At 46.3% G+C, this 22,623-nt stretch overlaps 1 protein-coding gene across 2 annotated transcripts; it reads right to left on the bottom strand.

Moving 5' to 3' along the window:
* Window positions 1-5,357: 5,357 nt before the first annotated feature.
* ZNF586 (zinc finger protein 586) lies at window positions 5,358-19,487 on the bottom strand. 2 transcript variants are annotated; one of them, XM_008969724.4, is made up of 3 exons: window positions 16,078-19,473; window positions 9,302-9,428; window positions 5,358-7,221 (listed from the first exon to the last, which is right to left on the bottom strand). In XM_008969724.4, the coding sequence occupies exons 1-3, from the start codon at window positions 16,111-16,113 to the stop codon at window positions 6,176-6,178; spliced, it is 1,209 nt and encodes a 402-aa protein (XP_008967972.3). In that variant the 5' UTR covers window positions 16,114-19,473; the 3' UTR covers window positions 5,358-6,175. The 2 variants fall into 2 exon arrangements, with proteins under 2 accessions (XP_008967972.3, XP_008967973.2); XM_008969725.4 differs by lacking the exon at window positions 9,302-9,428 and having other exon boundaries at window positions 16,078-19,487.
* Between the last annotated feature and the right edge of the window lie 3,136 nt (window positions 19,488-22,623).

Here is a 22,623-nt window from a genome sequence, read left to right as displayed (position 1 = left end):
GACTTATTTCAGAATTTGTGATGCTGAGCTTCTTCGCAGATCTAAGACATCATTTGAGATGCCATCAAGAGCCACGAATCAAAATGGACATTTCATTACATAGGGTCATAAAGACATAAATTGCATCTACTGGAAGCTAAAGCTAGTGTGTGTGTGTGTGTGTGTGTGTGTGTGTGTGTGTGTGTGTGTGTGTGTATATATTTTTTAGAACGGAGTCTGGCTCTGTAGCCCAGGCTGGAGTGCAGTGGCGTGATCTCGGCTCACTGCAAGCTTCGCCTCCCGGGTTCACGCCATTCTCCTGCCTCAGCCTCCCGAGTAGCTGGGACTACAGCGGCCCACCATGCCCGGCTAATTTTTTTGTATTTTTAGTAGAGACGGGGTTTCACTGTGTTAGCCAGGATGATCTTGATCTCCTGACCTCGTGATCCGCCCGCCTCCGCCTCCCAAAGTGCTAGGATTACAGGCGTGAGCCACTGCGCCCGGCATAAAGCTCATAAATATTTTTAAAGGCTATATATACATATAATATATATGAATGTATATGCATGCTTTGTACTACACATAAATTTGTAAAAATTTCATTATGATTTGAAAATTAACCAGTTATTTTAAATGGAATGAGAATTAAAAAGTATTACAGTAACATTCTGACTTAGAATATTGACATAATATTCATTCATTACTTATATATGTTTTGTTGAGACGGTGTCTTGCCCTGTCGCCCAGGCTGGAGTGCAGTGGTGTGATCTCAGCTCACTGCAACCTCCGCCCGGAGGGTTCAAGCAATTCTCCTGCCTCAGCCTCCCAAGTAGCCAGGATTACAGGAATGTGCCACCACACCCAGTTAATTTTTGTATTTTTTAGTAAAGACAGGGTTTCACCATGTTGACTCGGCTGGTCTCAAACTCCGGACCTCAGGTGATCCACCTGCCTTGGCCTCTCAAAGTGCTAGGATTACAGGCGTGAGCCACTGCTCCCGGCCAGTAGTCACTTATATTTTATCAGGCACATTTTACTGAACTGGATTTTATTATCTTATTTATTTATTTGAGATGAGTCTCACTCTGTCGCCCAGGCTGGAGTGCAGTAGCACATCTCGGCTCACTGCAACCTCCGCCTCCCGGGTTCAAGCAAGTCTCCTGCCTCAGCCTCCTGAGTAGCTGGGTCTACAGGCGCATGCCGGCTCGTCCGGCTAATTTTCTGTATTTTAGTAGAGACAGGGTTTCACCGTCTCGCCCAGGGTGGTCTCGAACTCCTGAGCTCAGGCAACCCGCCTGCCTCAGCCTCCCAAAGTGCTGGGATTACAGGCGTGAGCCACCGCACCCGCATGAACTGAATTTTTTTAAAGAGAGTATGTCGCCCAGGCCTTACTCAAACTCGAGCTCATGTAATCCTCCTGTTTCAGCTTTCTGAGAAGCTGGGACTACAGAGCCATGGTGCCTAGCTTTAAAGTACATTTCTTAAGAGTCTAAAATTCTCCAGCTTCCTAGTGCATTCAAATGAAGAATGATTGAAATAAAAATGCTGCTTGTTTTCCCAAGTTATTCTCTGTTGCTAACATTTTATTAATTTGAAAAAGTAAAACTTGCATTAAAATTCTGGAAAGAAAAAAAAATGTCTCCTAATAAACCAGAAACTTAACTATGGAAACAGAAGATTCAGTATGTAGAATAATGTACTCTAACAGCATTTGCCACTGTGCATTTTAGGATCATGAATTGGATCAGTTTAAAGATATTTGAAAAATAATTAATTAGGCTGGGCATGGTAGCTCACGCCTGTAATCCCAGTACTTTGGGAGGCCGAGGCGGCTGGATCACCTGAGGTCAGGAGTTCAAGACCAGCCTGGCCAACAATGGTGAAACCTCATCTCTACAAAAAATAGAAAAATTAGCCAGGCGTGGTGGCAGGCACCTGTAATCCCAGCTACTCGGGAGGCTGAAGTAGGAGAATCACCTGAACCTGGGAGGCAGAGGTTGCAGTGAGCTGAGATTGTGCCACTGCACTTCAGCCTGGGCCACAGTGAGACTCCGTCTCAAAAAAAAAAAAAAAGAAAGAAAGAATTAATTAACCAGGTAGACCAAGTAGAGGTTAGTAAAGTTACTTGTTTTAGAGTAAGTAATTCAAGGAGAAAATATACTACAACAAATTTATTTATTTATTTATTTGAGACGGAGTTTCACTCTATCACCCAGGCTGGAGTGCAGTGGAGCCATCTTGGCTCACTGCAACCTCCACCTCCCAGGTTCAAGCAATTCTCCTGCCTCAGCCTCGCGAGTAGCTGGGACTGCAGGTGCATGCCACCACACCCGGCTAATTTTTTATTTTTAGTAGAGACGGTTCGCCATGTTGGCCAGGCTGGTCTCAAACTCCTGACTTCAGATGATCTGTCTGCCTCAGCCTCCCAAAGTGCTGGGATTACAGGTGTGAACCACCATGCCCGGCCAACAACAACAAATTTATATAAATCATGTAAAAATTTATCAGGGAATATATTGATTTATATATCACATTAAAATTGAACAAAACTAAGAAATTACTAGCATAATCAAAATACCAAAAAGTTAGAATGATAAAGCACACTAATATATTGAGAATAGGAAGGAAATCTAAATATTTTGTACAGAAATTTTCTTTTTCTTTTTTTGAGACGGAATTTTGCTCTTGTTGCCCAGGCTGGAGTGCAACAGCATGATCTTGGCTCACCGCAAACTCCACCTCCCAGGTTCAAGCGATTCTCCTGCCTCAGCCTTCCCAAGTAGCTGGGATTATAGGCATGCGCCACCAAGCCCAGCTAATTTTGTATTTTTAGTACAGATGGGGTTTCTCCATGTGGGTCAGGCTGTTCTCAAACTCCTGACCTCAGGTGATCCACCCACCTTGGCCTCCCAAAGTGCTGGGATTACAGGCGTGAGCCACCAAGCCTGGCCTTATACAGAAATTTTCACATAAATTTTAGTCATATATAAGCAGAACAGGCCGGGCACGGTGGCTCACGCCTGTAATCCCAGCACTTTGGGAGGCCGAGGCGGGTGGATCACCTGAGGTCAGAAGTTCAAGACCAGCCTGGTCAACATGGTGAAACCTCGTCTCTACTAAATATACAAAAAATTAGCTGGGTGTGGTGGTGGACACCTGTAATCCCAGCTGCTCAGGAGGCCGAGGCAGGAGAATCGCTTGAACCCAGGAGGCGGAGGTTGCAGGGAGCCGAGATCGTGCCACTGCGCTCCAGCCTGGGCAACAAGAGCAAAACTTTGTCTCCAAAAAAAAAAAAACAAAAAAGAACATTTCATATGTGAATTAAGAAATGTTGTATTAATTATACAGACAAGAGCCTACAGATCCTAAAACTGCTCTCATTACTAAAAACTTTGTCTTTATAAACTACAGATTTTCTCTGACTACAAAGGTTTTGTGGGAATATAATTAGGGTGTTATCAAGAAAATTTTGGTTGGGCGTGGTGGCGCACGCTTGTACTCCCAGCACTTTAGGAGGCTGAGGCAGGCGGATCATCTGACGTCAGGAGTTTGAGACCAGCCTGGCCAACATAACAAAACCCCGTCTCTACTAAAGATACAAAAATTATCCGGGCATGGTCGTGGGCACCTGTAATCCCAGCTACTCTTAGAGGCTGAGACAGGAGAATGACTTGAACCTGGGAGGTGGAGGTTGCAGTGAGCTGAGATCACGCCATTGCACCCCAGCCTGGGCAACAAGAGTGAAACTCTGTCTCAAAGAATAAAAAATAAAAGAGAAAATTTCACTCTCCACGGAAGTGACAGGAAGATATGTATCAGCGAGTGTGAGTGGTCATAACATGGTTAATCTGAATAAGCCATTTTATGACTTCTAGATGACATCCCACACACCTGTACTGATTCAGAATCACTGGACATCTTTCCAGCAAGGGAATAAAATACTAGTAACTGAAAATAAAATGTACCTATAAAACATGATGTCATTAAGTAACATTTAGGGATTGACATGTTTTACATCCTTAACTATCTTGCTATTTGTAATTTACAATTTTTATTCATGTAACTTAAGTATTTTTCCATTCACTAAATGGGACAGGAAGTTTTAACTCTTGCATTCAACACGTTAATGCAATAGCCCTGCAGCTCGCATTTGTAAATCATGTTCCCAAAAGGAAAAAAATGCATATACAAAAAATGTTATAAGGACACTAAACATCTACTCAAAAAAGTCTTCTTGTTCTTCACTTTATGTGAGTAAAGCTTTTTTTTTTTTTTTTTTTTTGAGACAGAGTCTTGCTCTGTCGCCCAGGCTGGAGTGCAGTGGTGCGATAATTTCTCATCATCCACCCTCCATCACTTCTAAATTGTCTAAGATATGACAATTTCTTCTAAGATTTTGACACTTATCTGGGAATAGTAATTGTTTATTAAATCAATATTTGCCATGGTGGTTGCAATGTTGACATTCCTGCAGGTGTGGAACAAGACCATCTGATTCCTGAGAAATTATCTTGTATTCCATGATCCAACCTCCTTGCTAGGAAGTGATTATCATTTCACCTGTAGGTGCAGTGATAGTGTCTGCATGAAGACTGGGGATTATCTCTGAAAAACAGCTGAGGACTAAGCTAATTACAAAGTTATTAATGTGGATTCAGAGAGTTATCCATTGACAATGGCATAAGTAGCTAGTAAAGTTTCTGTGATGGCCAAGAACACATTAAGTCTCAGTGGATAGTAAGTAGAGGACAGTAAGCTCTAAGTTCTCAGATAATTAAGTGAAACTCATGGCTATCCTGAAAACTTGGCTAACATGAAATTCTTATTTCAACGAAGTGTGTATCCTTTCCATTTATGGGAACTCTGAGGAAGAACAAAAACTTGGAGAGAAAGAAATAGTATGGCAGGAGTTGAAAGATATGGAATAATAGAAGGGAAGCCACAGCATATGTGTAGAAAAAAATAAACTTTTCCTCTATTGTCTGTCACACAACACAACAACAATCAATATGGAATAATTCTGTGACCAGATGTGCAGGGTGTTTTCCACACACACCAAGCAATCCTCCCGTGGACACAAGCTGGGGGTCCTCCAGTTCAACTCAGTCATTATCTACCTGCAGATAGCATCACATCCCCCAGTTTGAGGACTCAGTCACCAAGACTGAGGCTCCCATTTCTGATGACAATCAAAGCCCCAGAGCCTCTGCTTTTGACTGATGAGCTATAAACCACAAATCCCGTGGACCCCCCAACTGGATTTGACTAATTTGATAGAATGGCACATAAAACTCAGGGAAAATAACTTACTGGTTAATTATAAATAGTACAAAAGATGCAGATAAAGAGATGCATAGGGTAAAGCATGAGAAAAGCACTTGGAGCTTCCATGCCCTCCTGCAAAGACTGAAGGTGTCTTAAGCAACAAGGCCTTTATTATAACACAAATCAGGGCAATAGGTGGCAGACTGTCTGAGATTCATGACTGGCAGGCTGGAAAATTCCATCTTAAGAATTCTGTGAGATCCAAAAGATCCCTGAAAAAGGTAGTCCATTTTTTCAAGTTATCAGAAGAGTCCTCTGTGCCAAAAATGAGTCAGGTTCATGGCCTAACTCATTGGAGAGAAAGAAATGAGAATAGAATGAGTGCTGAGGATACTAAAAAATCCCTCTGTTGAATGAAACAAAATCAAAGTTACTTCTGGATCATGATGAGTTAGGCGAATGATGTACTGTGGGCACCTGCCAAGTGGTAAAGGTGAAATGCTTTTTAGAAGAGAACTGTAAGTCACAGAAGTCTAGCAAGAGACCTGGGCAGGTCGAAAAATACTATGCAGTTCCCACATACCTGGAATGTATGCAGCTATTTGATGTATGACATTCAATTTAGGCAGATGGCATCCTCATAAGGGGTTTCCTCCAGTGTTATAATGAAGAAAAAATAATATTACCTCCACATCTGTGGTATTTTCCTCATGTAAATATTGTGGTAACCAATGAGAGGGCTGAAGGCTTTCTCACATTCATTGCACTCAAAAGGCACTTCTTCAGTGGGAGCACTCTTTTATGTAAAGAAGCTAGCGTTCTAGCTAAAGAATATTCCCCATTTGTCACACTCATAACACCTTGATCCGGTGTGAACTCTCTGGCCTTGAAGGAGCAAAAAGCCTGGGCAAGAGAATTTCCAAAATTTGCTTCACTTATAAGGCCTCATTCCAGTATGAACTCTCTGATGGCGACGGAACGAAGAACTGTGGCGAAATGATTTTCCACAATCAATGCATTCATATGGCCTTTCTCCAGTGTGAACTCTCAAGTGTTTAATAAGGCTGGAGTTTTCAGCAAAGGATTTCCCACAGTCACTGCACTCATAAGGCCTTTCTCCAGTGTGAACTCTCAGATGTATAATAAGGCTAGATTTTCGGCTAAAGGATTTCCCACACTGCCCACACTCATGCCTTTCTCCAGTATGAACTCGCTGATGGTGAATGAGGTTGGACCTTAAGCTAAAGGATTTCCCACATTCACTACATTCATAAGGCCTTTCTCTAGTGTGAACTCTCTGATGCTGCAAGAGTGAAGAGCTTCGGCGAAATGATTTTCCACACTCAACGCATTCATAAGGCCTTTCTCCTGTGTGAACTCTCAAGTGTTTAATAAGACTGGAGTTTTCAGCAAAGGATCTCCCACATTCACTGCACTCATAAGGCCTCTCTCCAGTGTGAATCCTCCTGTGTTTAATGAGACTAGATGTATAAGCAAAGGACTTCCCACATTCATTGCATTTATAACGCTTTGCTCCAGAGTGAACTTTCCTGTGGTTAATGAGACTGGACTTTTCAGTAAAGGCTTTCCCACATTCAATACACTCATAAGGCCTTTCTCTAGTGTGAAGTGTCTGATGCTGCAAGAGTGAAGAGCTTTGGTGAAATGATTTTCCACACTCACTGCACTCATAGGTCTTTTGCCCAGTATGAAATCTCTCATGAATATGGAGTGTAGGCTTTTGGTGAAATAATTTCCCATATTTGCTGCACTCATAAGGCCTTTCTCCAGTGCGAACATTCCTGTGTTTGTGATCTCTTCTGGGTTCAGTGAGGCAGGACTTGTTCTTAAATAATTTCCTATATTCCCCACACTCATAAGGCCTTTCTCCACTATGACCTCCCTGGTCTTTGTATATATGTATACACGTGCTCTGCTTAGAAGGTGCTGCCTCATCTTCCCCTCCATGCCAACAACCTAAAAGCAAAGAAATGCTGGTGAGGTACATGTTGACTTTGTTGAGTATGCAGCCTACCCACAAGAGTATCTGACAAACCAAAAAACTAGTCTATGGAATTATTTGCACAAACAGGGAGTTGGGTTCAGGTTGAGGTTGGGGCTGCTTAGCATTATCACAGATATAGAAGGCCTCATATTGTCAAGGGCATGACTAAATGAGGCAACAGACAGAATAAAGGCAGGGTCTATAACTCCTTCATTTGCAAACAACTTGCCTGTGGAACCTTATTTGCTGATGACATGTGAGTACTATATAAATAATATGTCCAGGCCCCCCCCAACATGACTAGAGCACAACATCCTTTGGTCAGGGACTGTTAAGAATAGGTATATACGTGGCCGAGAACCGTGGCTCATGCCTCTAATCCCAGCACTTTGCGAGGCCAAGGCGGGTGGATCACAAGGTCAGGGGTTTGAGACCAGCCTGGTCAACAGCCAACATGGCAAAACCCCGTCTCTACTAAAAATAAAAGTTAGCCAGGTGTGGTGGCATGCACCTGTAATCCCAGCTACTCGGGAGGCTGAGGCAGGAGACTTGCTTGAACCTGGGAGGCGGAGGTTGCAGTGAGCCTAGACTGTGCCACTGCACTCCAGCGTGGGCAACAGAGCAAACTGTCTCAAGAAAAAAAAAAAAAAAGATTATATACTCCATAGAGGCTGGGCGCGGTGGCTCACACCTGTAATCCCAGCACTTTGGGAAGTTGAGGGGCGTGGATCACCTGAGGTCAGTTCAAGACCAGCCTTGCCAGCATGGTAAAACCCTATCTTTACTAAAAATACCCCAAAAATTAGCCGGGCGTGGTGGTGGGCCCCTGTAATCCTAGTTAGTCAGGAGGCTGAGGCCAGAGAATCACTTGAACCTGGGAGGCGGAGGTTGCAGTGAGCCGAGATCGCACTATTGCACTCCAACCTGGGAAACAAGAGCGAAACTCCATCTCAAAAAAAAAAAAAAAAAAAAAAAGAATGGGTATATACTTCATAATACAAAATACATGAGCCAATATTGAAGACCACTGCAGACAGAGCCGTGAGAAAAATAGGTGAGACGTGGAGTCCAGATATATGAAAATTAGTCCTGGGCTGGATGTAATAGCAGAAGCAACAAGGTGTAGGACTAATAAACTGGCACTCTCAAGAATGGGGAAGGAAAGACATAAAGTGGGGCTACTTCTATTGGCATGAAAATACTAGTCAAATAGAAGAGGTCTATGGCATAATTTGAATAGAGCCCTGATGTCATGACCTTACTCACATGCTATTCTTCAGAACCAAGCTGCCCCAAGTCCTTGCTAAGGCTGGACTCATTTACATGTTAGGGACAACCACGGGCTCTTCATTTCACCACCAAGATGAGCAACTACATGGAAACTCGATAATGTAAGTACTAAGGGAAAAATAGGACAGACGAACAGCCAATGCTGGCTCAGAACAACTCTGCATTTGATATTCCACAGGAAAAGAAACTAAATATTACAAAAAGAATTCCTTCCTATATATTTTTAGAGATGAGAACCTGCTATGTTGGCCAGGCTGGCCTCAAACTCCTGGGCTCCGAGTAGCCTCTGAAGAGCTGGGATGACAGGTGTTATTGTGCCTGATGAAATACTACAAAAAGAATTTTGAAGTAGGGTATTGCAAGAATAGGTTGTGGTTCATGTACATAATGACCACATCAGTGACGACAATTCGTAGCATGAACAAATGTGAGCTAAAGGAGGGAAACGGAACTTGAGACAAACAGAAGCCTTGGATCTGCACAGTCACCCAGACAGGCAGAGGACAACCAAGGTGGGAGGCATTAGGGTGACTTTAAGACTCCTGACCCTGACTCCTTCCCTGGAAGCCTGCAACAAAGCAGGTTGGGCCTGCTCAAGGAAAGGAGAGGGCAGTACGTACACCTCAGTCCAACCAACAACAGAACCTCTCCAGAGAACTGGAGAATGAAGCTGTGTCCATGGTCCTGGTGTGAGAAAGAGATAAGGCATAAAGGTGAGGGGCACAGACTAACTCAGGTCACAGGTGAATATGAGTACCTTACCCAGGGAGGATATAAGTGTCAAGGTCTCCAGCATCACGTCACGGTACAGGCATCTCTGAGCCTCATTAAGAAGACTCCATTCCTCCAGGGAAAAGTTTACAGCCACATCTTCAAAGGTCACACTGCTCTGTTATGATGGGGATAGATGAAACCACAAATGGCCCCTATGCTGAAGACCCACAGTCCACTTCCCCAACATATCTACCCTTGCCCATCCTCCTCCTCCCAGGATCCCCAACTCAGAGGAGAAATTTTGCCCACTAGTGCCACTGTGTCCTCATGGGACCATTAATCATGACACATAGCCGTCAGCAACAAGAGGCAGATAAGCACACAGGTATCTATGCTGTGGTCCTGAAATAAAGGGTTCCATCCTCTCCTTTCTAGCAATTCCCCTGGTACAGCAAAGGTCACATGAATCCCAGTGCAGTGCCTGAGGCCTTTCAAACATAATCCTTATGTACGTACACATCCTTCCCATCTTTGGACACCACAGACACATGCCAATTGCCACCACCACCTAACTGCCCACACTATAGGCCTCTCTCTGGTCTTGCCAGAAGTTACAGTATTTTAATCCCCCTTTCTTCTACTGGTAAAGAGTAGGAGTTTCACCCTAGGGTTATGATGATGGCCAAACACAACACCTGACGCTGAACACAAGTCATCAAGAAAGTTCATTAATCAAATATGCTCAGCGCTTGAGAGAAGAGGACACCACTCACCACAGAGAGCCACATGGCGGTTGCACTATGCATAAGAGAGAGTGGCCGGGCACGGTGGCGCACGCCTGTAATCCCAGTAATTCGGGACGCCGAGGCGGGTGGATCACCTGAGGTCAGGAGTTCGAGACCAGCCTGACCAACAAGGTGAAACCCCGTCTCTACTAAAATACAAAAATTGGCTGGGTGTGGTGGCATGCACCTGTAGTCCCAGCTACTCAGGAGCCTGAGACAGGAGAATCATTTGAACCCAGGAGATGGAGGTTGCAGTGAGCCCAGATGGCACCACTGCACTCCAGCCTGGGCAACGGAGCAAGACCCTGTCTCAAAAAAAAAAAAAAAAAAAAAAAGAGCAACCAGGGATTGTGGTATGTAAGCTTTGCTCAATCAAGAGGGTGTGATAGTCCCTGATTCCCGTAAAAGAATGCAACTGGCTTGTTTTTATTTTTAATTTTTGAGACAGGGTCTTGTTCTGTCACTCCTGCTGGAGCATAGTGGCACAATCACAGCTCACTGCAGCCTGAACTTCCTGGGTTCCAGCAATCCTCCCATCTCAGCCTCCTGAGTAGCTGGGACCACAGGTGTGCGATACCACACCCAGCTGCAACTGGCTTGAGTAACTCTGTGGGTAGAAATGAAATTGAAACCTGCATTGGGTGCGGTGGCTCACGCCCACGCCTATAATCCCTGCACTTTGGGAGGCCGAGGTGGGCAGATCACGAGGTCAGGAGATCGAGACCATCCTGGCTAACATGGTGAAACCCCGTCTCTACTAAAAATACAAAAATTAGCCGGGCGTGGTGGCGGGTGCCTGTAGTCCCAGGTACTCAGGAGGCTGAGGCGGGAGAATCATGAACCCAGGAGGCGGAGCTTGCAGTGAGCTGAGATCCGCCACTGTACTCCAGCCTGGGCGACAGAGCGAGACTCCGTCTCAAAAAAAAAAAAAAAGAAAAAAAGAAACTGAAACCTGCTACAAATAAATAATAACCAGGAACTCTGTCTAGTCCTCTTGATTAAAAGGGTAGTTAGGCTAGGACACATTATCCCAAAGAGCAGAGTGGGGAGGGGGATTTGCACTCAGACCATTAGAGGTAGTACTGGTATCACCAGACATGAAGGTAGCACATGATACTGACCTTAACTTTAGGGCTTACACCATAATGTGGCTGACATCATCCACAGTAGTCTTGGTAAATTAAAAAGGAATCCAAAATTACCACAGAATTCCAATGTTTCTCAATAGCAATGGTAGCCCCAAATCATTCTATGAAGCCCTCCATGCATAAATCCACAGACAAAAAGAACCACTAGCATTTTCAGATATTTATGGTTCTATTCCACTTCTGTGCTGCATTTGCTATCCTCAGAAACTATGACTTTTTATTTATTTATTTATATTTTTGAGATGGAGTTTCACTCTTGTTGCCCAGGCTGGAGTGCAATGGCGCGATCTCGGCTCACTGCAACCTCCACCTCCCAGGTTCAAGTGATTCTCCTGCCTCAGCCTCCCGAGTAGCTGGGATTAGAGGCATTAGCCACCACGCCTGGCTAATTTTATATTTTTTAGTAGAGACGGGGTTTCTCCATGTTGGTCAGGCTGGTCTCCAACTCCCGACCTCAAGTGATCCGCCCACCTCGGCCTCCGAAAGTGCTGGGATTACAGGTGTGAGCCACCGCGCCCGGCTGACTTTTTTTTTTTTTTTTTTTGAGACGGAGTTTCACTCTTGTCACCCAGGCTAGAGTGCAATGACACAATCTCGGTTCACTGCAACCTCTGCCTCCCAGGTTCAAGCGATTCTCCTGTCTCAGCCCCCGAATATCTGGTATTACAGGTGCCTGCTACCATGTCAGCTACTTTTTTTGTATTTTTAGTAGAGATGGGCTTTCATCATGTTGGCGACGCTGATCTCGAACCCCCGGCCTCACGTGATCTGCCCACCTTGGCCTCCCACAGTGCTGGGATCACAGGTGTGAGCCACTATGCCCGGCAACTATGACTTTCTTCTGTCCACCTAACCCCATTCAAAGCCCAGAACCACTGGTCATCAATCTCATGCATAGTGACTCTCACAAGGTGACCATATTTGCCTCCACATCCACCAGGCTGAATCAAACACCCCAGGCCACACTAAAGTCATCTCAAAATCTTGGTAAGGCCACAAAGTGGCCAATAAACACAAGCTCCGGCCTGAGTGTCATCTTCCCTCAGCTACTCCTATGCGTCAGCATGCATCTCAAGTCTATTCATTCCTTGGAAGCATTATGTCACTTGCCAAACTAGTCTGTCAGATGTATCCTCCCTTTCCAGCCTAGCCAAGATGGTGAAACCCTGTCTGTACTAAAAATACAAAAATTAGCCAGGCATGGTGGCAGGCACCTATAATCCCAGCTACTCGGGAGGCTGAGGCAGAAGAATCACTTGAACCCGGGAGGCGGAGGTTGCAGTGAGCCGAGATTGCACCACGGCACTCTAGTCTGGGCGACAAAGCAAAACTGTCTCAAAAAAAAAAAAAAAAAAAAAAAGAAGAAGAAACAGCTGTATCCTCCCTTCATGGCCATTTACCTCCCTTACCTGTGTTTCTCAAATCCAATACCATCACCAGGTACACAAGCAGGAAACCCAAACTCCACTTCCTGTCCAATGGTGTCATCAACATAATCTGAAGGTTCTGCCTTCCAAATGTGAGCCATGACTCAATCATTTCAGTCCACACAGTAGTTACCATATATTAGATACCTCCAATATCAACGCTTCCCCAGATATTTGCATCTATGTGTCCAGCTGCCCATTTAATAGCTCCACTAAGTAGTATCTAATACATTTCAGAATCTTAATATGGGTGTGATATTGTGAAATATATATTTGGTCATCTCCTTTTCTGGCATGCAACTCCTAAAATTCATGATATTCTCAAATTTATAAGTGACTTTGAATGGCAATGAGTTGACTGATGGTTGGAAACCCCTAGATAACTTCAGGATGGAGACCGGTCAGGGAAAAGAGACTATGTCAGGATTCGAGGTCTGGGAAGTTCAGCCCCATACCCCAATCTCCAGAAAGGGGAGAGGGGGCCAAAGGTTAAGCTGATCAGCATGGGCCAATGATTTAATTAATCATGCCTATGTAATAAAGCCTCCATAAAACCCCATAAAGACAGGGTCTGGGGAGCTTCCAAATAGCCAAACACATGGAAGTTCCTGGACGGTGGTGTGCCTGAAGATCATAAAAGCTCTGGGTCGCTTCCCCTTATGCATCTCTTCATCTGTAACCTTTGTAATAAATACTCTTTAAAATAAACTGGCAAATTAAAGCGTCTCCTGAGGTTCTGTGACTGGCTCTAGCAATTTAATGGAAGCCGAGGAAGGGGTCATGGGAACCTGATTTTTAGCAAGTCAGTCAAAGGACAGGTAAAAAAAAAAAAAAAAAAATTCCTGGGGCTTGTGATTGGCATCGAAAGGGGTTGGCGGACAGTCCCCTGGGACTGAGACTTCACCCTGTGGGATCTGATGTCCACTGCAGAACTACTTGGTGTATGAGGAAAACCATCCACACATTATCTAGTCACAGAAGTACTCTGTGTTGATTGTTGTGGGGGAGAGCAGAGCAAAAGCAATTTGTATTTTTTTCCACGCAGAATGGCCAAAACAAACCTCCTGATAGCCTCAGTGAATATTACACCTGCTATCAACTTGCTCATCTCAGTTGATGCAGCTCCCATTGCTACAGCTGCTAAGATCAAAAACCCAGGGGTGTTTCCTGAATCCTCTCAAGCTCTCACTGTTCACATTTAAAAATTGAGTTGCCGGGCTGGGCATGGTGGCTCAAGCCTGTAATCCCAGCACTTTGGGAGGCCAAGGCGGGTGGATCACGAGGTCAGGAGTTCGAGGCAGCCTGGATAATATGGCGAAACCTAGTCTCTACTAAAAATACAAAAATTAGCTGGGTGTGGAGGCGCGCGCCTGTAATCCCAGCTACTCCGGAGGCTGAGGCAGGAGAATCGCTTGAACTCAGGAGGCGGAGGTTGCAGTGAGCCAAGATTCCACTATTGCACTCCAGCCTGGGCAACAGGTCCAGACTCCATCTTGGGAAAAAAAAAAAATTGACTTGCCTCTCTAAAAAACACAAATCCAGATCTAGCCACATTGCCTAAGCCACAACTCTAGTCCATTAATCCTCACCTCGACTAGGGCAGTAGCTTCCAGTTTGATCTTCCTCCTCCCTCAACCCCACAGTCTGTTGCCCACTCAGTAACCAGACAGCGCCTATTAAGAAATTGGTAACATCACCTCACCCCTCTAGTTTCACTTCTAAGTATTTGCACACCCCAGTATCAGTTCCTGGGTGAACCCTCCACATGTGTTACATTAGTTGACAGACATAGCAACAACTCCCCATAACCTATGTCACTGATGTAGGTTTGGGGTTTGAGGTTTTTCCAAGATCCCCAGATTGAAGGACCGGAGAAATGGCACTTAAGTGTCCTAGGAGGTGCGGTAGTTCCTGCTTGGCATCCCAGCACTTTGGGAAGCCGAAGCAAGAGGACTGCTTGAGCCCAAGGGTTCGAGACTAGCCTGGGCAACATGGCGAAACCCCATCTCTCTCTCTCTCTCTTTTTTTTTTTTTTTTTTTTCAGACGGAGTCTTTCTCTGTCGCCCAGGCTGGAGTGCAGTGGCGCGATCTCGGCTCACTGCAACCTCTGCCTCCCGGGTTCAAGCGATTCTCCTGCCTCAGCCTCCCAAGTAGTTGGGACTACAGGTGTGTGCCACCAGGCCTGGCTAATTTTTTGTATTTTTAGTAGAGGAGGGGTTTCACCGTGTTAGCCAGGATGGTCTCAAACTCCTGACCTCGTGATCCGCCCGCCTCGGCCTCCCAAAGTGCTAGGATTACAGGCGTGAGCCACCGCGCCCGGCCGTGAAACCCCACCTCTACTAAAAATACAAAAAGCCAGTTACTCGGGAGACTGAGATGAGAGGCTCTCCTGAGCCCGGAGAGGTCGAGGCCGTGCTGCGCCGTGATCGCGTCACCGCAACCCAGCCTGGGTGTTGAGTGAGAACCCGTCGCCGAAAAAAAAAAAAAGATGCCAAGATCTAGACATGTGGGTTAGGATGAGGACCAGTGAAGGACTAGAGCATCCCCTACTTCCTACTGTGGATTCTGTAAGTGCTTCTGTAGCCATGAGGTGTGCCAAAAGGCAGGGCTTTCACAAATGTGTCTGTGCTCGGATTTGATAGACTCAGGCTTCTCTGTAAGCTTTTTTTGGCCCTGCAGCCAGATGACCTCAGACTGAGTCTCTAATCTTGTGGCCCAGTGCTCAATGTCACCTCTCAATGATTCAACCTCTCAATGTCCTCATCACTGCCTTCAACTCTGTTCTTCCTTCGAACATCTTTTGGGAATCGTAACTCTAACACAGATTTCCTCCTTTGTTCAAAACTGTCCATGGCTTTTAGCGTCCTCACAGTCAAAGTTCAACCCTCAGCCTGGTACTGAAGAAACAACTCCGCCTCGGCCAGGCGCGGTGGCTCACGCCTGTATTCCCAGCACTTTGGGAGGCCGAGGCGGGCGGATCACCTAAGGTCAGGAGTTCGAGACCAGCCTAACCAACATGGTGAAACCCCGTGGTGGCACACGCCTGTAATCCCAGCTACTCGGGAGGCTGAGGCAGGAGAATCGCTTGAACCGGGGAGGTGGAGCTTGCCGTGAGCCGAGATCGCGCCACTGCACTCCAGCCTGGGCGACAGAGTGAGACTCCGTCTCAAAAAGAAAAAAAAAAAGAAATAACTCCGGCTCACACTTCTTTCCCAGTAGACACACGATGTCCCCGTGTTCCGCATCCTCCTGCCTCAGTCGCGCCTGCAGGCCTTTGCCCTCCGCCAGTCTCGCTCTGCCGACCGCATCAACTGGGTGTCGGAAACAGGGATCCCACCCGCCGGCGCCTCTCCGTCCCTGACAGAGGCCTGGGCTGCAGGGACGCGAGGAGGCGGCCCTCAGGATCAGGGGCCTCAGGGTCTGGGTGGGTAGGGTGGGTAAGGCCCAGAGGTCGCAGCGCTCACCTGAGCAGGGGCCCTCAGAGCGGCTGCTGCCGCCATGACTCTGGGCGGGGGGGGAACGCGGGCTCGGCGGTGTTCCTGTCGTTGTCCTGTCCCGGGTCGCGACCAGCGGCGTCGCCGAGCCACAGATCCGCCTGTGTGCAATGGCCACAACCACTCCTCCCGAGCTCGTCCAGACCCAGCATCGCCGGATGGACCTGACAGGCCAAAATGGCTGCCACGGCTAGGACGCCGGAAGTCCTGGCTTGACTTTACGTGCCCCGGCAATGGCACGGCTTCTCTGAAGCTTCATTGGCTCAGCCACGTTTCCATTTCGCAGGGCGGATTCTGGGTAATGTAGTTCCCAGACATGGGCAGCGCTTAAGGTGGCTTTCTTCCGACTTTCCGAAGAAAGGGGCAAGCTCCACTGCGAGGGGCGCTAGGAAATGGCGACTCCAGGTCCAGATGCGGAGGAGGGTCTCCCATCTTAGAAGAGGCCATACGCACATTTCTGGGGGTACTGTGTGCAACTGATTGCCCGCGTGTTTGGAGACTTCTTATTTCAGAATTTGTGATGCTCGGCTTCTTCCTTTTTTTTTTTTTTTTTTTTTTTTTGTCTTTTTTTTTAAGACATAGTTCTCTCTGTCACTCAGGCTGGGGTGCAGTGGTGTGATCTTGGCTCACTGCAGCCTATGCCTCCCGGGTTCAAGCGATTCTCGTGCCTCAACCATCCTAGTAGCTGGGATTACAGGCGTGTGCCACCATACCCTGCTAATTTTTGTATTTTTAGTAGAGACGGGGTTTCCTCATTTTGGCCAGGCTGGTCTCGAACTTCTGGCCTCAAGTGATCCGCCTGCAATGGTCTACCGAAGTGCTAGGATTACAGGCGTGAACCACCGTTCTCAGCCCATTAGCAACACTTTTATTTATATCTTTAATACTACAGATTCCTCTAGAAATCTGATATCAACATCAAAAAGCTAATGAGACAAATGCTATTATGTTACAGGACAATGGCTGCGGTGTTCAAACATGGAGTATGTATGCATGAGAGAAGAGAGAGACCCTCTCACATTGTTTTATATTCAGTAAAAACAACAAGGAAGTAAAACCAAAGACAGGCAACCCCGCGCCAGGCCCGAAACCAGGCCTAGGCCCGCCTGGCCTAAACCCAGTAGTTAAAAATCAACTTATGATTTAGAAGCCAATGTTATTCATAGATTCCTTAGATTGTATAGAAGAACATTGCGAAACTCCCTGCCCTGTTCTGTTCCTCCCTGACCACCGGTGCATGCAGCCCCTGTCACATACCCCTTGCTTGCTCAAATCAATCACGACCCTTTCATGTGAAATCTTTAGTGTTGTGAGCCCTTAAAAGGGACAGAAACTGTGCACTCCGGGAGTTCAGATTTTGAGACAGTAGCTGGCCAATGCTCCCAGCTGAATAAAGCCCTTCCTTCTGCAACTCGGTGTCTGAGAGGTTTTGTCTGCGGCTCGTCCTGCTACATGCACAGGGTGCTTTTACACTGAGATATTTCAAGTGCCTTAAATCCATGAGTTCACCTCTTTGCTGGCAAGTGCTTATCATTGTCAGTGGCATTGGAATCAGAGCGACTCCATCTTGAAAATGGGCTGGATAGCCGGGCGCGGTGGCTCACGCCTGTAATCCCAGCACTTTGGGAGGCCGAGGCGGGCGGATCACGAGGTCAGGAGATCGAGACCATCCTGGCTAACACGGTGAAACCCCGTCTCTACTAAAAAATACAAAAAATTAGCCAGGCGTGGTAGCGGGCGCCTGTAGTCCCAGCTACTCGGGAGGCTGAGGCAGGAGAATGGCGTGAACCCGGGAGGCGGAGCTTGCAGTGAGCCGAGATCGCGCCACTGCACCCCAGCCTGGGGGACAGAGCAAGACTCCGTCTCAAAAAAAAAAAAAAAAAAAAAAAGAAAATGGGCTGGATAAAGTAAGGCTGAGAAATACTCGGCTGCATTCCCAGGTTAGGCATTCTTAGTCACAGGATGAGACAGGAGGTTGGCACAAGATGTAGGTCACAAAGACCCTGCTGATAAAACAGGACGCAGTAAAGAAGCTGGCTAAAACGCACCAAAACCAAGATGGTGATGAAAGTGACCTGTGGTCATCCTCACTGCTCATTATACGCTAATTATAATGCATTAGCATGCTAACTCCCGCCAGCGCCATGACAGTATACCAATGCCCTGGCAATGTTTGTAAGTTACCCTATATAGTCTAAAAAGGGGAGGGAACCTCAGTTCTGAGAAATCTACACCTCTTTTTTTTTTTTTTTTTTTTGAGATGGAGTCTCGCTCTGTCACCCAGGCTGGAGTGCATTGCTGCGATCTCGGCTCACTGCAACCTCCGCCTCTTGGCCAAGTTCAAGCGATTTTCCTGTCTCAGCCCCCCGAGCAGCTGGGATTATAGGCGCCTGCCACCGCGCCCAACCTGTAAAATTTTCTATACTTAAAAAAAAAGTTGGCTGGGCGCGGTGGCTCACACCTGTAATCCCAGCACTTTGGGAGGCCGAGGCGGGCGGATCACGAGGTCAGGAGATCGAGACCATCCTGGCTAATATGATGAAACCCCGTCTCTACTAAAAATACAAAAAAATTAGCTGGGCGTGGTGGCAGGCGCCTGTAGTCCCAGCTACTCTGGAGCCTGAGGCAGGAGAATGGCTTGAACCTGGGAGGCGGAGGTTGCAGTGAGCCGAGATCACGCCACTGCACTCCAGCCTGGGGGACAGAGCGAGACTCCGTCTCAAACAAACAAACAAACAAACAAACAAAAAAGTTGGCCGGGTGCGGTGGCTCATGCCTGTAATCCCAGGACTTTGGGAGGCAGAGGTGGGCGGATCACGAGGTCAGGAATTCGAGACCAGCCTCACCAACATAGTGAAACCCCGTCTCTACTGAAAATAGAAAAATTAGCTGGGTGTGGTGGCGCATGCCTGTAATCCCAGCTACTCAGGAGGCTGAGGCAGGAGAATCACTTGAACCCAGGAGGCGGAGGCTGCAGTGAGCCAAGATCGCGCCACTGCACTCCAGCCGGGGTGACAGAGGACAGAGTGAGGCTCCGTTTCAAAAAAAAAAAAAAAAAAAGCTTTCTTGGATTATGCTTTGTATAAATTAAATTGGATATTTAGTGTAAACTTTATTCGGTAATGGAGGTGAGGGTTTCCAGTAGTCTTTCTTTCCCCAAACAATCATTTTCTCAGATTTCCCGTGAGTTGGCTCATAAACATGTTGTACCATAAGAAATTGAAACCTCAAAGGCAAGATGGGTCTCCTGTTGGGTCCACACCAAAATTTGTAAATGGGGGAAAAGCATTACCGCTTTGTTAGCCATATCTACTTTTTCTTACCTGAAGCCTCTTTTTGAATCCCTTGGAGTTCCTGTTCAATGGCACTTATTTTGAATGTAGTGACTTTTATAGTTTCATGTGATATTGGTGTCAAGAGAGTCTTTTTGCTGCTGGATCTGCGAAATAATTTTTTTTTACTCTTTGGAGAGGTGAGTTTGAATGTTCAGGAACGTTAATAAAACATTCTTTTTTGATAATTGGATGGCTTCTAAATGATCAGAAACTTGAGAGCCATGTTTAATTAGATATCTGGGGGAGGTTAAGTAACCTCACTGGCCAGGCACAGTGGCTCATGCCTGTAATCCTAGCACTTTGGGGGACAGTGGGGGGGGTGGGGGTGGGGGTGCATCATGAGGTCAGGAGTTCGAGACCAGCCTGACCAACATGGTGAAAACCTGTATCTACTAAAAATACAAAAATTGGCCAGGCATGGTGGCTCATGCCTGTAATCCCAGCACTTTGGGAGGCCAAGGTGGGCAGATCATGAGGTCGGGAGATAGAGACCACGGTGAAACCCCGTCTGTACTAAAAATACAAAAAATTAGCTGGGCGCCGTGGCGGGTGCCTGTAGTCCCAGCTACTCGGGAGGCTGAGGCAGGATAATGGCGTGAACCCGGGAGGCGGAGCTTGCAGTGAGCCGAGTTTGCGCCACTGCACTCCAGCCAGAGCGAGACTCCATCTAAAAAATAAATAAATAAATTAGCCGGGGGTGGTGGCGAGCGCCTGTAATCCCAGCTACTCGGGAGGCTGAGGCAGGAGAATTGCTTGAACCCGGGAGGAGGAGGTTGCAGTGAGCCAAGATTGCACCACTACACTCCAGCCTGGGCAACAGAGCAAGCCTCTGTATCAAAAAAAAAAAAGCCTGATTCCATAACATCCCAAGGTCATGAGCTACACCAATAGCATAATACCTTTAAGTATAAATATTATCCATTTGATTTTTGGCCAGTTGACAAACTGGTGAGTGCTGTTAATTCAGCTAGCTGTGCTGATTTTACTTGAGGCAAGTGATCGCTTTTTTTTTTTTTTTTGCTTTTTTTTTTGAGACAGAGTCTCCCTCTGTCACCCAGGCTGGAGTGCAGTGGCGCAGTCTAGGCTCACTGCAACCTCTGCCTCCCAGGTTCAAGTGATTCTCCTGCCTCAGCCTCCCAAGTAACTGGGACTACAGGCGCCTGCCACCACACCCGGCTAATGTTTGTATTTTTAGTAGAGACGGGGTTTCACCATATTGGCCAGGCTGGTCTTGAACTCCTGAACTTGTGATCCGCCCGCCTCAGCCTCCCAAAGTGCTGGGATTACAGGCATGAGCCACCGCACCCGGCGGGATTGCTCTTTCTGATGTCCACAAGAGACACAAGGTTGTAGCCTGCTCAGTATTTTCAAAATGTATCCTTTAGATCCGATCCATCTGTGAACCAGATAATATCAACATTTTTACATGATGTGTCCTATAAATCCTGTCTGGACACCAATTCTGTGAGTAGAATACAGTGATGAAATATTTCATCTGTTGTTTCAGGAAGCTGCACTGCAGGATTAAGAGTATTACAGATAGAGAGGGCAGCATATGAAGCAGACAGTGTAAGTATGTCATAAGAAACCAATCTATTAATGGAAAATTGCTGTGTATTATGTGAATTCAAAAGAGCTTCTATAGAATGAGGAGCCTCCATTACAATTTTCTGAGTAATCGTAAGGAGCATGGCAGTGGCAAAAATGGCCCTCAGACAAAGAGGTCACCCATGTACTACATGGTCTAATTGCTGACTATAATAACCAGTAGCCCTACATTGTCCTCCAGGTTTTTCAATGAGAACACCCAGGGAACTGCCATGGCTTACATGAACAAAAAATCGCAAAAAACAAAGAAAGGAAAAACAGCAGCTAATAATTTGCATGGGCCAAAGCGGGGGCTTGTAAGGTTTTTCTTTATTTATTATTTGTCCTTCTGATGTCCAGTGTATGAGGTTAGGTTGATCTTTCTACAATGCATATAAAGTCTGTGGCATTAGAGAAAAATTGGACATCCAGCTATGACAGTAGCCAGCCAAGCCTAAAATCCTGTTGTCTTTTTTTTGTTTGTTTGTTTATTAGATGCAGTTTCGCTCTTGTTGCCCAGGGTGGAGTGTAATGCTGCGACCTCGGCTCACTGAAACCTCTGCCTCCTAGGTTCAAACAATTCTCCTGCCTCGGCCTCCCGAGTAGGTGGGAGTACAGGCATGCACCACCACACCTGGCTAATTGTGTATTTTTAGTAGAGACGGAGTTTCTCCATGTTGGTCAGGCTGGTCTCGAACTCCTGACCTCAGGTGATCCATCCACCTCAGCCTCCCAAAGTGCTAGGATTACAGGCGTGGGCCACCGTGCCTGGCCAAAGCTGTCTTTTACTTTTTGGATTAGAGTATCCAAGAAGTCCGGTTACTCAATCCAGATGTATCTGTAGTTTCTCCCTAGGAATTAGTTGTTCCAAATATTTTAGTTCTGTAAGGCAAAACTGGAGTTTTTCTGTAGATAGCTCATAAAGCAAAACTGGAGTTTTTCTGTAGACAGCTTATGACCTCTTTTTGCTTTTTGTTCCAGGAAGTGCAAGGAGTCCTTTTTATAATTATGCAGATTGGAGAAGCATAACAAGAGAAATTTAGCTCAGCTAGGTCAGCCTTTAATATGTGTGAAAAATAAGTTGGGCTTTTGGTATAACCTTGAGGCACAACAGTCCAGATATATTGATATCCAATCTAGGTAACGGCAAACAAATACTGTCAGTGTATTGGTATGCCTAAAAAGCACTGCATAAATCAACACCAGTGACATATTCACAGTTTACATGTACATTGGATAAAAGAGTGTGGGGGTTTAGAACTACTGGTTGATGAGGAATCACAGTAGTATTTTTTTTTTTTTTTTGAGACAGAGTCTCACTCTGTTGCCCAGGCTGGAGTGCAGTGGAGTGATCTCAGCTCACTGCAAGCTCCGCCTCCCAGGTTCACACCATTCTCCTACCTCAGCCTCCCGAGTAGCTGGGACTACAGGTACCCGCCACCACACCTGGCTAATTTTTTTTCTATTTTTAGTAGAGACAGGGTTTCACCGTGTTAGCCAGGATGGTCTCGATCTCCTGACCTCGTGATCTGCTCACCTCGGCCTCCCAAAGTGTTGGGATTACAGGTGTGAGCCACTGCGCCCGGCCGAATCA

Source organism: Pan paniscus, chromosome 20 (assembly GCF_029289425.2).
Source record: "Pan paniscus chromosome 20, NHGRI_mPanPan1-v2.0_pri, whole genome shotgun sequence".
Classification (NCBI taxonomy): Eukaryota; Metazoa; Chordata; class Mammalia; order Primates; family Hominidae; genus Pan; species Pan paniscus.
Note: the sequence above shows the minus strand (reverse complement) of the source record. Positions and strands in the feature narration are given on the sequence as shown.